The sequence below is a fragment of the Trachurus japonicus genome, chromosome 10 (assembly GCF_045865225.1).
Source record: "Trachurus japonicus isolate A0001 chromosome 10, Traja_1.0".
NCBI classification, from domain to species: domain Eukaryota; kingdom Metazoa; phylum Chordata; class Actinopteri; order Carangiformes; family Carangidae; genus Trachurus; species Trachurus japonicus.
This window is the reverse complement of record NC_140916.1, coordinates 19,541,799-19,558,812: the sequence shown is the minus strand read 5'-3', so window position 1 is coordinate 19,558,812 and position 17,014 is coordinate 19,541,799. Positions and strand designations below refer to the sequence as shown.

General features: G+C 40.8%; 2 protein-coding genes and 2 pseudogenes across 3 annotated transcripts in view; all 4 read left to right on the top strand.

The window, feature by feature from the left end:
* Positions 1 to 413: 413 nt before the first annotated feature.
* Positions 414 to 2,815, top strand: LOC146979852 (protocadherin alpha-8-like). Its single transcript, XM_085788932.1, has one exon. It carries the CDS (start codon positions 437 to 439, stop codon positions 2,813 to 2,815), a length of 2,379 nt encoding a protein of 792 aa, XP_085645058.1. The 5' UTR covers positions 414 to 436.
* Positions 2,816 to 4,298: 1,483 nt separating this feature from the next.
* On the top strand, positions 4,299 to 7,674 carry LOC146979851 (protocadherin alpha-8 pseudogene; annotated as a pseudogene).
* Positions 7,675 to 7,700: 26 nt separating this feature from the next.
* The window catches only part of LOC146979825 (protocadherin alpha-C2-like), a 195,880-nt gene continuing 186,566 nt past the window's right edge, over positions 7,701 to 17,014 (top strand). Inside the window, exon 1 of one of the 2 annotated variants that reach the window (XM_085789793.1) lies at positions 7,701 to 10,156. In XM_085789793.1, the coding sequence (XP_085645919.1) occupies positions 7,802 to 10,156 (2,355 nt within the window). In that variant the 5' untranslated portion in view covers positions 7,701 to 7,801. Of the gene's footprint in view, positions 10,157 to 14,351; positions 16,810 to 17,014 lie in introns of those variants that run through there. The other variant, XM_085789799.1, reaches the window with a different exon arrangement.
* LOC146979850 (protocadherin alpha-8 pseudogene) lies at positions 10,966 to 13,508 on the top strand (annotated as a pseudogene).

Below are 17,014 nucleotides of genomic sequence, written 5' to 3'. Positions count from 1 at the left end.
GCCCAGTGACGGTCAGTAAATCTTATGTTGTGAATGTTATCGAGTTGCATAGCTTATTTTTGGCTTTATTCATACGTTCCACTATATACATTAAAACGCAGACGGACAGCAAGGGAGAGCAACACAAAACGTGGTCTTTGAAATCGTGTTTGTCTATGAGGATCCCCTCTGCATGCTTGTACACTTGTACACTGTTGAACGGTCTACGTGTTCCTTCAGTGCCCCCCGGGTGTCACTGTAACACTGAAAAACGATAGATGTCTTTGTCCCTCCCATCCAAAAGCTTTTGTTTGCCATCCGGAGAGGGGCAGAGGTTTTAATATCGCACCCCAACTGATGGATTTACGTTTCGTTTATTGTGCGATTCTCGTTGCGTTAGACGTATATTTCCGTCGCAGCAACGGTCGTTGTTGTATTTCTTCTGAGCTGTAATACTATGATGGGGACCGATACATATGGTCGAAGGAGACGGTGGTACTTGTTTGTGTTTTATACGGCTGTTCTGTTTTGTCTCGGGAAGCTGGCTTCTGCTCAGATCAGATATTCTATTCCAGAGGAGGTTAAAGACGGAACTGTGGTTGGAAACGTTGCGAAGGATCTTGGCCTTGACATCACATTGTTAACTGAGAGACGGTTCCGGGTTGTATCTGGATTTAAGGAGACCTTTTTTCAGGTAAACCAGGACAATGGGGCTCTCTATGTTCATAAGAAAATCGATAGGGAAGAACTCTGTCGCGGCAGCGGTGCCTGTCAAATGGAGCTAAAAATCCTTGTTGAAGAACCTTTGGAAATACATTATGTAGTTGTAGAAATCACTGATGTGAATGATCACTCTCCCAGTTTCCCTGAAAAACAGCAGACATTTGAAATAGCAGAACATACATTGCCAGGAAAACGGTTTCAGCTGCACACTGCTCGTGACCCTGATGCTGGAATTAACTCAATTCGTACTTACACTTTGACATCAAATGACCACTTTGAAATTGATACACGTCAAAGCGACGAGGATAAGATACCATTTCTAGTGCTGAAGAAACCGTTAGACAGGGAGAAAAAGAGCAAACACACGCTACTGGTTACAGCGGTTGATGGAGGAAAACCTCCGAGATCAGGCACATTGAATGTTTCCGTCATTGTTCTTGACAGTAATGACAACCGTCCAATATTTGGTCAGGAGATTTACCAAATTGAAATATCAGAAAATGTTCCAGTCGGTACGTCAGTATTTCAAATGAATGCCACGGATCCAGATGAAGGCACCAACGGTGAAATTGAATACAGCCTTGGAAAAACCCTCAAGAAAAAGGTCTATGACATTTTTGAATTGGACAAATTGACTGGAGAAATTCGAGTAAAAGGAGTAGTGGACTATGAAGAAAACGATGTTTATAAACTAGATATTGAGGCATCAGATAAAGGAACACCTCCACTGACAGGTGAGTGTAGGCTCGTAATAAAAATAAAAGACGTCAATGATAATCCACCGGAAATAGAAGTAACATCATTATCAAATACAGTGTCTGAAGACTCAAAGCCAGGAACAGTTGTTGCACTTCTTAGTGTGACGGATAAAGACTCTGGTGTAAATGGAAAAATAATTTTAAGCATAATGTCAGATGTTCCTTTTGAATTAAAACCTTCTTATAAGGAAAACACGTATTCAGCTGTAAGCATGCAACGTTTTGACAGAGAGGAGGTGTCACATTATGAAATAATGATAAGAGCCACTGATTGCGGCGAAACTCCCTTGTCCACTTATAAAACGTTGAGCATTCAGATATCAGATATTAATGACAACAGTCCACGTTTCTCTCAAAATCCACTGCAATTTTACATGAGAGAAAATAACATTGCTGGAAAGTCGATTTTCACCATAAGTGCAACGGACATTGATTTGGGTGATAATGCAGATATTTCATATCATATAATGAAAGAAGGTGATCAAAAGGACATTTTGTCCTTTCTAAATATAAATCCCAGTAATGGCCACATCACCGCGCTAAAAAGTTTTGACTTTGAAACAGTGAAAACATTCCAGTTCCACGTTGTTGCGTTAGATTCTGGAACTCCGTCACTAAGCAGCAACGTCACAGTCAACGTGTTCATTCTGGATCAGAACGACAACGCTCCAGTCATCCTGTATCCAGTCAGCTCTAATGGTTCTGCTGAAGGTGTGGAGGAGATTCCCCGCAATGTGAACGCAGGACACTTGGTGACTAAAGTCAGAGCCTATGACGCTGATATAGGATATAACGGCTGGTTACTGTTTTCACTGCAGGAAGTTACTGACCACAGTCTCTTTGCTTTGGACCGCTACACAGGACAGATCAGAACACTTCGCTCATTCACAGAGACAGACGAGGCCGAGCATAAACTGCTCATACTGGTCAAAGACAATGGGAACGTTTCACTCTCAGCAACAGCTACTGTGATTGTCAAACTTGTGGAGCCCAAAGAGGCTTTTGCAGCTTCTGATGTTAAAAGTTCAGCAAAAGCAGATGAGGATAATAATGTGACTTTTTACCTGATGATAACTTTGGGCTCAGTTTCAGCACTTTTTCTCATCAGTATCATCGTGCTGATTGCAATGCAGTGCTCAAAGTCAACAGACTACACTTCTAAATATCTACAAGAGACTAATTATGATGGGACACTGTGTCACAGCATCCAGTACAGATCTGGAGACAAGCGCTACATGTTAGTTGGACCCAGAATGAGTATAGGATCTACTATAGTCCCTGGCAGCCATGCCAATACACTAGTGCTTCCTGACAGGAGGAGAACATCTGAGGAGGTAAGCAATGTTTCTGTTTAAAGCAAATATGTATTTGATGCACTTCCACTGAATTCACTGCAGGCTACATTGAGAAAAGTTGTTACATGTTGGACCCAGATTGAGCATAGTATCTCGTATATTCCCAGGGAGCCATCCAAATACAGTAGTACTGCCTGCCTTTAATTGAAAGCATATACACTCACAGAGAATTTGGTGGGGTTGGGGGATGAATAATTTCTCCCTAACGAATACAATTACAAACATAATTCCAAAGTATGGACAGGATGTCAGAACTTTTGACAGGTAGTTTATAAACTTGCGCTGTCCAAAAGTGCTGAGGTGTTAAGGTGGTAAGGTGGTACTGGTGACACTGGTGATTTAAGCTGAAATCCGAAGATTTCTGTTTTGAGTTGTTTGTTCAGGCTAGTACACGATGAATCTATAGGCTATTTATATTTCATAGCGCTGTCCATGGTGCTGAAACCAGGCCACACTGGAAAATAAGCCGTTTTTAGGCCATATTGTAGATTACCCTTTAAACATTCGTCCATGATGCTGATGCCTTTAAAAGGACCAAATGCAGCTCATTAGTACAAATAACATAGGCTACACATTAATAGATCACACTGCAATGTCTTATAAATCATACTGTATAAATGTACTGTTTTACACTTTTTTGGGACTACATTACTTTTGATTCGCCCTTTTTACAGACCTTATATCTCATAATAAATTTGGGGTCAGTTTCTCAATTTTCTCCTCAGTAGTATGTTGCTTGCAGCACAAGGCTTAAACTCCAAAGACCACACCCCTAAACGTCTACAAAAGACTATGATGGGACACTGTGCCACATTATTCAGCACAGATCTGGACACAGTTAGCTCATTAGCTTTGAAAACACAGTACTTGCTTTTTTGGAAAGAGACATGCTGTTGTTATGTAGCCTCGTAAACCAGCCTCTCGCGGAAATGCATTTCATTTCATTTCCCACGGAGATTCTGGCCTCATTAAGTGTTTGGCCTGAAACCCTCAGAAGGCCGAGCCTATCAGCGTCGCCGCTGTGATTGACACAGCACGTTGGCCAATCAGGGACCGACTGGTGCAAAGCCCCGTCACTACACCAACTTGCTGATTGGCTGAATGGGGTTGTCTGTCAACGCTACTACTCCCGCCCAGCTCCCGCCCACCTCAAACGCTTACAGGGGGGATGAGGCCAGACTCCGTCAGAAATGGCTGGTTTACGAGGCTAGTTGTTATGAGTTTCAGTAAGAGAATTGACATTGTTTGCCACTCCCCCCTATATAAACTGTAAAATGATTCCAAGTGTTTTAGTTAAGCATTATGGAAAGCGTCCTAAAATAGTCCATGTTTTGCTGGCAAGTACTGAAGTCTGGTCGTTGTGCTGTTGCTCATGTTTCAGTGATTTTGAATTTGCTTAGCCTATTGTGGAATGGTTGGATTCATTTTAATCACACTCAAAAAACGGTTGGTTCAGCTTCCTCGTCATTGGAACACAAAGGCATCCCCGCTGTCCATGGTACTTAACTTAAAGTTGTTGTTTTTTCTTTTATGTATTTCTGGTTTTAGTGGAGTCGTGTTTTTCTCCTTTCTAATAATTGTAAGCACCGAATGCACCACTAGGTGTCAGTGTTACAGTAGGGAATTACAAAGGCTTCAGGACATTGACTGCCCCTTTTCACGGGTGTTTTACAGGCACGTTTATAAATGAATCTCATCTTTTCGAATTGTGCTCTTTACCCTTCCCGGTTCTTCAGTGTAGTTCTCTGAAATATGACCTACGGGTAACAGGGGGTGTTTTATATGGACGACCACGGATACCATTTTCAATAGCACTAAAGGAGACAAAGGACAACGACGCGGAATTATGTCTTGCTCTGGTCCTCTGCTTTTTTCTCTGCTGTTTTGCTTTGGTGAACTGGCCTTCGCTCAAATAAAATACTCGACTCCAGAAGAAGTTAAAGTGGGAGCTGTTATTGGAGATGTCGCCAAAGATCTTGGGCTGGACGTCAGTGCCCTGATAAACAGGCGATTTCGCATTGTGTCTGGAGCTCAGGACTCGCTGTTTGAGGTAAATCCGAACAATGGGGTTTTATATGTACATAAGAATCTCGACCGGGAGACGCTTTGTGATATAAATGAAGCCTGTTTGATAGATCTCAAAATCGTTGTAGAAAATCCACTTGAAGTCCATTATGTCACCGTGGAAATAACGGATGCCAACGACCACGTACCGAGTTTTTCCGAGAATGAAAAGGTCATTGAAATAGCAGAAACGACGTTACCAGGAGCAAGATTTCAGTTACCAGGAGCTCGTGATCCTGACGTTGGATCAAATTCCATACAGCGTTATAAACTTAATCAAAACGACAATTTTCATCTTGAAATTCGGGATAGAGGAGAAGATAAAATCCCTTTCTTAGTGTTACAGAGACACTTGGACAGAGAGCAGAAAACAAACCATAGCCTGATTCTAACAGCTATAGATGGTGGGTCCCCGCCTAAATCTGCAAATCTTAATCTTACGATAAAGGTTCTTGACAACAATGATAACAGACCAACTTTTTCTAAAGAGGTTTATTCTGTCATGTTACAAGAAAGTGTTGCTTTAGATACAGTTGTAATAAAAGTGCAAGCAACTGATCTGGATGAAGGGACTAATGGGGATGTCGAGTATGCCTTCGGAGGCGACATGAATCCCAAAGTGCTGGAGCTGTTTAGCTTAGACAGAAATACAGGCGAAATTCGAGTGAACGGACAAATTGACTATGAGACATCTGATGTTTTCAAGTTAGACGTCCAAGCTTCTGATAAAGGTCAGCCACCTATGACAACTGACTGCAGAGTCCTGATAAAGATTCAAGATATCAATGACAATAAACCAGAGATAGAAGTGACATCAATATCCAGCATGGTCCCAGAGGATTCAAAATATGGCACAGTGATTTCTCTCATTAGTGTTACAGATGTTGATTCGGGCCTTAATGGCAAAGTCAAATGCAGTCTGGTGGGAAATGTTCCATTTGAATTAAAACCGTCTTTTAAAGAGAACATGTATTCATTGGCAATTAGGGAAACATTGGACAGGGAAACAGTGTCACATTATGACATCTCCATAACAGCTACTGACTGTGGGGAGCCTCCTCTTTCCGCATTCAAATCTTTGAGAATTGAAGTGTCAGATGTCAATGATAACATACCAGAGTTTTCACACAGTCCCCTGGAATTATATATGATGGAAAACAATACTCCTGGCGCATCGATATTTTCTGTGAGCGCATTTGATAACGATTTGAACGAAAATGCTGCAGTATCCTATAGTATAATTAGAGGGAAAGGCGGTCGTAATGACATTGCATCTTTTCTGAATATAAATTCTGATAGCGGACAGATTTCAGCACTGAAAAGTTTTGACTTTGAAACACTGAAAACTTTCCAGTTCTACGTTGTTGCGTCAGATTCGGGAACTCCGTCACTAAGCAGCAACGTCACAATCAACGTGTTCATTCTGGATCAGAACGACAACGCTCCAGTCATCCTGTATCCAGTCAGCTCTAATGGTTCTGCTGAAGGTGTGGAGGAGATTCCCCGCAATGTGAACGCAGGACACTTGGTGACTAAAGTCAGAGCCTATGACGCTGATATAGGATATAACGGCTGGTTACTGTTTTCACTGCAGGAAGTTACTGACCACAGTCTCTTTGCTTTGGACCGCTACACAGGACAGATCAGAACACTTCGCTCATTCACAGAGACAGACGAGGCCGAGCATAAACTGCTCATACTGGTCAAAGACAATGGGAACGTTTCACTCTCAGCAACAGCTACTGTGATTGTCAAACTTGTGGAGCCCAAAGAGGCTTTTGCAGCTTCTGATGTTAAAAGTTCATCAAAAGCAGATGAGGATAATAATGTGACTTTTTACCTGATGATAACTTTGGGCTCAGTTTCAGCACTTTTTCTCATCAGTATCATCGTGCTGATTGCAATGCAGTGCTCAAAATCAACAGATTACACTTCTAAATATCTACAAGAGACAAATTATGATGGGACACTGTGTCACAGCATCCAGTACAGATCTGGAGACAAGCGCTACATGTTAGTTGGACCCAGAATGAGTATAGGATCTACTATAGTCCCTGGCAGCCATGCCAATACACTAGTGCTTCCTGACAGGAGGAGAACATCTGAGGAGGTAAGAAAAGTTTCAGTTTAAAGCAAAGATGTTGTGATGTATTTGATGCACTTCCACTGAATTCAGTTGGTTACATTGAGAAAAGTTGTTACATGTTGGACCTTTTTTTTCTTTTTCTTTTTTTTTGCAAATAAGGACGATGGTTTGAACAGCACGTGATTGTTCGTGGTTCCGAAATGAAAGATTCACGGCAACGGGGCGAAATAAAAGCCTGTATAAGAGGGGACAGTGAGTTTTTACAGTTGGATCCCATGACTTTTGACCTCTTACTGAATGTAAAGTTGGAAAATATTACTGTGTATATTTTTGCTGTTTAGATTCTGTCCTGCTCTTATACAGGCCGCGCGACTTGTCATGCATGGTTGCTGTCCATGGTGCTGAAATGTATGACAAGTCAAAACAGTGAAGCGCTGTTAAATCTATACAATACATAATATTTCATTATAAATTAAGAATGAGGCATGGGGTGCAAAGTTAAACTACTGAAATACAAACTAGTTTTTCTTTTTTCTTTTTCAAAGACTGTTACATCTCAGCTGCTGCCCACGGCTGTGGGAACATTTTTAAAATGTAATCCAAAATAGTTTGCAGTACTGACCTCTGGGTGTCACTGTTAAATCGGTAACCACTAACGTTTTTATCCCTCCCCTCATGAACCTTTTGTTTGCCATCTTAGACCAAATGAAGCACTTGAATCAAGCCAGCCGATGCAACAACGTCTGCATTTTGTAAACTTGTGAGACTCGGGTGAATGACAAATAATCGTATACCGCATTAACAGGATCTGTTTGTCAAAGTGTTGTTCTGTAACGATGGGAACGGATATAAGAACTCGAACAATAGACGGCTCTTGCTTTGCTTTTTGTGCGGTTCTACTGCTGGTTTTCGGAGAAGAGGCGTTTGCTCAGATCCGGTATTCTGTTCCAGAGGAAGTAAAAGACGGAACTGTTGTTGGAAACGTTGCGAAGGATCTTGGGCTTGATGTCACATCTCTGATTGATCGACGGTTCCGTGTTGTGTCTGGAAGTAAAGATGATATTTTTGAAGTAAATCAGCAAAATGGGGCGTTGTATGTCCATAGTCATATCGACAGAGAAGCGCTCTGTGAAGGCAGCGGTGCCTGTCTGGTGGAGCTAAAAATTCTTGTTGAAAACCCTCTGGAGATACACTATGTAGTTGTCGAAATCACTGATGTAAATGATCACTCTCCTGCTTTTCCTGAAAGGCAACAGACATTTGAAATAGCAGAACATACGTTGCCAGGAAAGCGATTTCAGCTGCACACTGCTCATGACCCCGATGCTGGAATTAACTCAATTCGTACTTATACTTTAACTTCAAATGAGCATTTTGAAGTAAATATCCGTCAAAGTGATGCGGGTAAAATACCATTTTTAGTGCTGAAGAAGCCGTTAGACAGAGAGCAAAAGAACAAACACACGCTTCTTATTACAGCAGTGGATGGAGGTAAACCTCCGAAATCCGGCACACTGGATGTTTCCATTATTGTTCTTGATACTAATGACAACCGTCCAATATTTAGTCAGGAGCTTTACCAAACTGAAATACAAGAAAACGTTCCTGTTGGCACTTCTATATTCAGAATGAATGCCACGGATCCAGATGAAGGCATTAATGGGGAAATCGAATACAATTTAGGAAAAACGCTGAAACGTAAAGTCTATGACATTTTTGAATTGGACAAATTAACTGGAGAGGTTCGAGTAAAAGGTGTCGTGGACTATGAAGAAAACGACATATATGAACTGGACGTTGAGGCATCAGATAAAGGAACACCTCCACTGACGGGTGAGTGTAGGGTCATTATAAAAATAAAAGACGTCAATGATAATCCACCGGAGATAGAAATAACATCACTATCAGATACAGTGTCTGAAGACTCAAAACCTGGAACAGTTATCTCACTTATAAGTGTGCGAGATAAAGACTCCGGTTTAAATGGAAAAATTATTTCACTTATAGACAATGACGTACCTTTTGAATTAAAGTCGTCTTATAAACAAAATACATATTCAGTTGTTACTAAACAACTTTTGGATCGGGAGCAGGTGCCACTATATGAAATAATTATAAAAGCCATCGACTGTGGTGAACCTCCTTTGTCTTCTTTTAAAACTCTGAATGTTCAAATATCAGATGTAAATGATAACAGTCCACATTTCAATCAAACCACGTTAGAAATTTATCTCGCAGAAAATAACATTGCTGGAAAGTCGATATTCTCTGTAAGTGCCACAGACAGTGATCTAAATGACAATGCAGCAGTTTCTTATCATATTATGAGAGAGGGGAATCAAAATGACATAAGGTCTTTCCTAAATATAAATTCTGACAACGGACAAATTTCAGCCCTCAGGAGCTTTGACTTTGAAACACTGAAAATTTTCCAGTTCCACGTTGTTGCGTCAGATTCTGGAACTCCGTCACTAAGCAGCAACGTCACAGTGAACGTGTTCATTCTGGATCAGAACGACAACGCTCCAGTCATCCTGTATCCAGTCAGCTCTAATGGTTCTGCTGAAGGTGTGGAGGAGATTCCCCGCAATGTGAACGCAGGACACTTGGTGACTAAAGTCAGAGCCTATGACGCTGATATAGGATATAACGGCTGGTTACTGTTTTCACTGCAGGAAGTTACTGACCACAGTCTCTTTGCTTTGGACCGCTACACAGGACAGATCAGAACACTTCGCTCATTCACAGAGACAGACGAGGCCGAGCATAAACTGCTCATACTGGTCAAAGACAATGGGAACGTTTCACTCTCAGCAACAGCTACTGTGATTGTCAAACTTGTGGAGCCCAAAGAGGCTTTTGCAGCTTCTGATGTTAAAAGTTCAGCAAAAGCAGATGAGGATAATAATGTGACTTTTTACCTGATGATAACTTTGGGCTCAGTTTCAGCACTTTTTCTCATCAGTATCATCGTGCTGATTGCAATGCAGTGCTCAAAGACTACTGACTACACTTCTAAATATCTACAAGAGACTAATTATGATGGGACACTGTGTCACAGCATCCAGTACAGATCTGGAGACAAGCGCTACATGTTAGTTGGACCCAGGATGAGTATTGGATCTACTATAGTTCCTGGCAGCCATGCGAATACACTAGTGCTTCCTGACAGGAGGAGAACATCTGAAGAGGTAAGAGTTAAACAATAATGGGTCTGCTTCACGATCAAACACTGTCAGAAGTTCACAATCCTTTCAGGGATTCAAATATAAACAGCAAATTAAAAAAAAGAAAAAAACAACTCAGCCGATGACGCTCTGTCTCGGCACAGGTGTTAAAATATTTCATTTTCTTATACCCGTGTTGTCACAATTCAGTTCTGTTTTACCGTCCTACATTACAATAGTTGTTGAATATCGCAACAGCTTGCCTTTCCCATATTGTTTAGTATTCCTCCAGACCTTATGCGCTTTGTCTTACGGAATAATTCATTCCCTCCCTATACAAAAACATGGCATTAAATGAAGTGGTGGAAAATATAGCTTATTTTGTGGAAATGTGTGGTCATTAGGTTCATTAACATATTTGCAGTTTCTCTGAAATTGTTCGTGCAGTTTAAAGAAATCGTTTCTTAAGAGCTTTCTATCTATCTTGATATTAAGCAACTTCACTCTTGCCAGGAAAAACAAACGAAATGTTATTAAAACGTGGGAACGGTAATATTTCATAAGAGTGCTTGATTTGACATAAATTCAGCTGTTGTGGCTTATAAGAAGAAAATACTGTTATTTCAAATACTCCTGAGTATATTTGACTCAACTCTTTCTCCGCTTTTATTGTCAATTCACCTAATAAGCTTTCTGTCACAGTAAAATACGTGTTACTATGCAAAGGGATATGATTTTATACAGTTTGAAATGATGTAGTGTTTTGTCCTCTTGGTGTCACTGTAACATCAGCAAGGACGCAAAACAAGTCGTCCCTCCCCCGACAAAGCTTTTGTTTGGTAGCTCACAGCAGGTCATGCATTTCATGCAAGAACCGGCGTCGGACGAGAATGTATGGTGTTCGGATATAAAGAATTGATCGTTCCAGGGAAACGCTCCTGCGGCTCTATATTGTTGGATAACTATGGAGGGCAAGGGACGACGGACTGATTATTGTCATTTTTCTTTTCATTTGTGTCTGCTGGTGTTTTTCGGAAATCAAGCTGTGGCTGAATTGAGGTACTCTATTCCAGAGGAGGTGAAAGAAGGAACTGTTGTTGGAAATGTTGCCAAAGATCTCGGTCTGGAAAAAACGTCTTTGGCTGATCGACGATTCCGTATTGTGTCTGGGTCTAAGGAGTCATTTTTTGAGGTAAACCCGAACAGTGGTGCCTTACAGGTCACTACGAAAATTGACAGGGAGCAGCTTTGTCATGGTACTGGCTCATGCTTAACGGAGCTGAAAATCCTCGTTGAAAACCCACTGGAAATGCATCATATAGTTGTAGAAATAACTGATGTAAATGATCACGCCCCTCGTTTTTCCGAAAAGTTGCAGACATTTGAAATCGCAGAGCAGTCGTCTCCGGGAACACGCTTTGAACTACATGCGGCCCGTGATCCAGATGCTGGAATTAATTCTATCCGTACCTATATATTAACATCAAATGATCATTTTGAAATAGAAATTAGTCAAAGCGATGAAGACAAAATACCATTTTTAGTGCTGAAGAAGTCGTTGGACAGAGAACAAAAGGACAAACATTTGTTATTTGTCACAGCAGTTGATGGAGGCAAACCTCCGAGATCGGGCACGCTGAATGTTTCTATCATCGTTCTTGATAGTAATGACAATCGTCCAACATTTAGTCAGGAAACTTACCAAACTGAAATTCAAGAAAATATTCCAGTTGGAAGCACTATTGCAAAAGTAAATGCAACAGATCCGGACGAAGGTAGCAATAGTGAAATCGAATACAGCCTCAGCAAAACACTGGCACGTAAAGTCTACGAAATATTTGAATTGGATAGTTTAAGTGGACAAATTAAACTAATAGGGCCATTGGATTTTGAGGAAAGTGAGATTTATAAACTAGAAGTCCAGGCAACTGATAAAGGACAACCTCCATTAACAGGCAGGTGTAGAGTCATTATCAAGATTAAAGACGTCAATGACAATCCGCCGGAAATAGAAGTAACATCATTGTCAAATAAGGTGTCTGAAGATTCAAAGCTTGGCACCGTTATTTCCCTCATTAGTGTGACGGACAAAGACTCTGGTATGAATGGAAAAGTTATGTTACATATAATCGATGACGGGGCTTTTGAATTAAAGCCATCCTATAAAGAAAATATATATTCAGTGGTTACTAAGGAACATTTGGATCGAGAGCAGGTTCCACAGTATGAAATAACAATAAAAGCTACCGACTGTGGTGAGTCTCCCCTATCTGCTTTAAAAACTCTGAATATTCAAATATCAGATGTAAATGACAACAGTCCACATTTCAACCAAAATCCATTACAGTTTTACCTCGTAGAAAATAATGTTGCTGGATCGCCAATATTCTCTGTAAGCGCAACAGACAGTGATATGGATGAAAATGCAGCTATTACATACAGCATTTTGAGAGGACTGGGTGAAAATGATTTAATATCATCTTTCCTAAACATCAATTCGGATAATGGACAGATCTCAGCGTTAAAAACCTTTGACTTTGAAACACTGAAAAAGTTCCAGTTCCACGTTGTTGCGTCAGATTCTGGAACTCCGTCTCTAAGCAGCAACGTCACAGTCAACGTGTTCATTCTGGATCAGAACGACAACGCTCCAGTCATCCTGTATCCAGTCAGCTCTAATGGTTCTGCTGAAGGTGTGGAGGAGATTCCCCGCAATGTGAACGCAGGACACTTGGTGACTAAAGTCAGAGCCTATGACGCTGATATAGGATATAACGGCTGGTTACTGTTTTCACTGCAGGAAGTTACTGACCACAGTCTCTTTGCTTTGGACCGCTACACAGGACAGATCAGAACACTTCGCTCATTCACAGAGACAGACGAGGCCGAGCATAAACTGCTCATACTGGTCAAAGACAATGGGAACGTTTCACTCTCAGCAACAGCTACTGTGATTGTCAAACTTGTGGAGCCCAAAGAGGCTTTTGCAGCTTCTGATGTTAAAAGTTCAGCAAAAGCAGATGAGGATAATAATGTGACTTTTTACTTGATGATAACTTTGGGCTCAGTTTCAGCACTTTTTCTCATCAGTATCATCGTGCTGATTGCAATGCAGTGTTCAAAATCCACAGACTACACTTCTAAATATCTACAAGAGACTAACTATGATGGGACACTGTGTCACAGCATCCAGTACAGATCTGGAGACAAGCGCTACATGTTAGTTGGACCCAGAATGAGTATAGGATCTACTATAGTCCCTGGCAGCCATGCCAATACACTAGTGCTTCCTGACAGGAGGAGAACATCTGAGGAGGTAAGACTCAAATATGTAGCAAGTGTGATGTATTTTTTTAATTTATGGATCACGTTATGAACTCTGTGGATTTGTGTTATTCAACATGTTATTCAACTATTAGACATACAGTATGTTATCCCTCCTCTGTAACAACAGATGCATTCTTTCAGCTGACCACAACATTTAAATCAACTTCCTGGTTCATTTTGCCAGATGCACAAATCTGTCCTTACTTTGTTTCATCTATAGGCTCTGCTATACACACCATTTGCTCTCTCTAATTAGATTAAGTGAAATAAATTATTTCTTATACAGTGAGGGAAAACGAATAGCAAATGTCTTACTATCTATTGGCCTCTTTTCGGTGATGTGGGCAAGGAGCTTTGCCACATATCTAGGTTAAGCCAATTTATTTGCCAACTATTTTTGTAGTATTCATGATCATTGTTTAAAAAGTGTATCAATTAAGGACACAAGCAAAAATGTTGACTGACTTTGACTGAGTAAGCAGAGAGTTCGTTCATGTGTGCTATCCATGGTGCTGAAATCTACTGGCTATTTGTTTAACGCAAGAATAGCCAATGTGCAAAGATTAAATAAACACCATAGTTAATCATTCTTTTTTGTGATCCCTCATATTACAAGTTAAGAGTGTCAGCTATTTGGGTTTTGCTGAGCCTTACGTCTCACTGCGTCACACACATTTGCTCTGTTTCTGCCTGCAGCGAAGACAGAAAACTGTTGGTGATCATGACACTTTTTCACAAGCAGCGTGGTTTTGTCGTTTGAAAGACCTTAAATCAACTACGATGTTGTCCTCTTGGTGTCACTATTACATTAGTATGGCCACAAATGACTTAGTCCCTCCCCAAACAAACCTTTTGTTTGGTACCTCCCAGCACAGACGTATGATAGGAGGGTGCGAGTCGGATGAGATGGTGCACAGTGTTTTGTGAAGATGCAGTAAAAGGCTCGGACATACTTGGTTCAGAAAATAAGCTTCTGGTTGTATACGTATTCTCGGATGAATATGGGGAGCATAAGGCGTTTCCGATGGAATGACTGGTTTGCTTTTCATTTTTTCTTACTGTTTTTCGGAAAGCAGGCTAAGGCTGAATTGAGGTACTCTATTCCAGAGGAGATGAAAGAAGGAACTGTTGTTGGAAATGTTGCCAAAGATCTTGGTCTAGACAAAACGTCTTTGGTTGATCGAAGATTTCGTGTCGTGTCTGGATCAAAGGACGCATTTTTCGAGGTAAATCCAGACAACGGGGTTTTACAGGTCACTAGGAAAATCGACAGAGAAGAGCTTTGTCAGGGAACTGGTGCATGCTTAATGGAGCTGAAGATCCTTGTTGAAAACCCATTGGAAATACACTATGTTATTGTGGAAATTACTGATATAAATGATCACGCCCCTCATTTTTCAGAAAAGACGCAAACATTTGAAATAGGAGAGCAGTCGTCCCCGGGAACACGATTCGAGCTAGATGCAGCACGTGATCCAGATGCTGGAATGAACTCTGTCCGCACGTATACATTAACGTCAAATGATCACTTTGATATAGAAATTAGCCAAAGCGATGAAGATAAAATACCATTTTTAGTGCTGAAGAAGTCGTTGGATAGAGAGCAAAAGAATAAACACTTGTTATGCGTTACAGCAGTTGATGGAGGGAAACCTCCGAGATCGGGCACCTTGAATGTTTCTATAGCTGTTCTAGATATCAATGACAACCGTCCAATATTTAGTCAGAACAATTACCAATTAGAAATATATGAAAACGTGTCGGTTGGAACTACTGTTGCAAAAGTGAATGCAACTGATCCAGACGAAGGGCCAAATGGGGAAATAGAATACAGCCTCAGTAAAACATTGACTCGAAAAATATATGACATATTCGAATTAGATAGTTTAAGCGGACAAATTACTTTGAAAGGGCCACTGGATTTTGAGGAAGCAGACAGTTACAAACTAGACGTTCAGGCGTCGGACAAAGGAACACCGCCATTAACGAGCAGATGTAGAGTTTCTGTAAAAATTAAAGACGTCAATGACAATCCACCTGAAATAGAAGTAACATCATTGTCAAATACAGTGTCTGAAGACTCAAAGCCTGGCACAGTTATTTCACTAATTAGTGTGACGGATAAAGACTTTGGTATTAATGGAAAAATTATTTCCAGTATATCTGAGGAACTTCCGTTTGAATTAAAACCTTCTTACAAGGAAAACACATATTCACTTGTAACCAAAGGATTTTTAGATCGAGAGGAGGTCTCGAATTATTATATCACAATAAAAGCCACCGATTGTGGCCAGCCCCCTATATCTACTTTTAAAACTCTAAGCATTCAGATATCCGATGTCAATGACAACCCTCCATATTTCGAAAAAAATCCATTACAGATTTACCTGTTAGAAAATAACATTGCAGGAAACTCTATATTCTCTGTAAGCGCAACGGACAATGATGTGAATGAAAACGCAGCTATTACATATCACATTGTTAGAGGAGGGACTGAAAATGAATTAATGCCTTCTTTCCTAAACATTAATTCAGAAAACGGACACATTTCAGCATTAAAAAGTTTTGACTTTGAAACACTGAAAACTTTCCAATTCTTCGTTGTTGCGTCAGATTCTGGAACTCCGTCTCTAAGCAGCAACGTCACAGTGAACGTGTTCATTCTGGATCAGAACGACAACGCTCCAGTCATCCTGTATCCAGTCAGCTCTAATGGTTCTGCTGAAGGTGTGGAGGAGATTCCCCGCAATGTGAACGCAGGACACTTGGTGACTAAAGTCAGAGCCTATGACGCTGATATAGGATATAACGGCTGGTTACTGTTTTCACTGCAGGAAGTTACTGACCACAGTCTCTTTGCTTTGGACCGCTACACAGGACAGATCAGAACACTTCGCTCATTCACAGAGACAGACGAGGCCGAGCATAAACTGCTCATACTGGTCAAAGACAATGGGAACGTTTCACTCTCAGCAACAGCTACTGTGATTGTCAAACTTGTGGAGCCCAAAGAGGCTTTTGCAGCTTCTGATGTTAAAAGTTCAGCAAAAGCAGATGAGGATAATAATGTGACTTTTTACCTGATGATAACTTTGGGCTCAGTTTCAGCACTTTTTCTCATCAGTATCATCGTGCTGATTGCAATGCAGTGCTCAAAATCCACAGACTACACTTCTAAATATCTCCAAGAGACTAACTATGATGGGACACTGTGTCACAGCATCCAGTACAGATCTGGAGACAAGCGCTACATGTTAGTTGGACCCAGAATGAGTATTGGATCTACTATAGTCCCAGGCAGTCATGCGAATACATTAGTGCTTCCTGACCGGAGGAGAACATCTGAAGAGGTAAGCTGATTTACTTTCACGCCGGGATCGTCTTAACTGTGGTAGTAACAATGTGTTTGAATTTTGTAAAAAAAAAAAAAAATCAGTTTCGGAGGAATGACTACAGGCGAGTCTGTAGTCACAATGTCGCTATCCATGGTGCTGAAATGACATTTCCTTGCTTGATTTTTTTTAAGCCACAAACTACATTATTTAGACTACACGA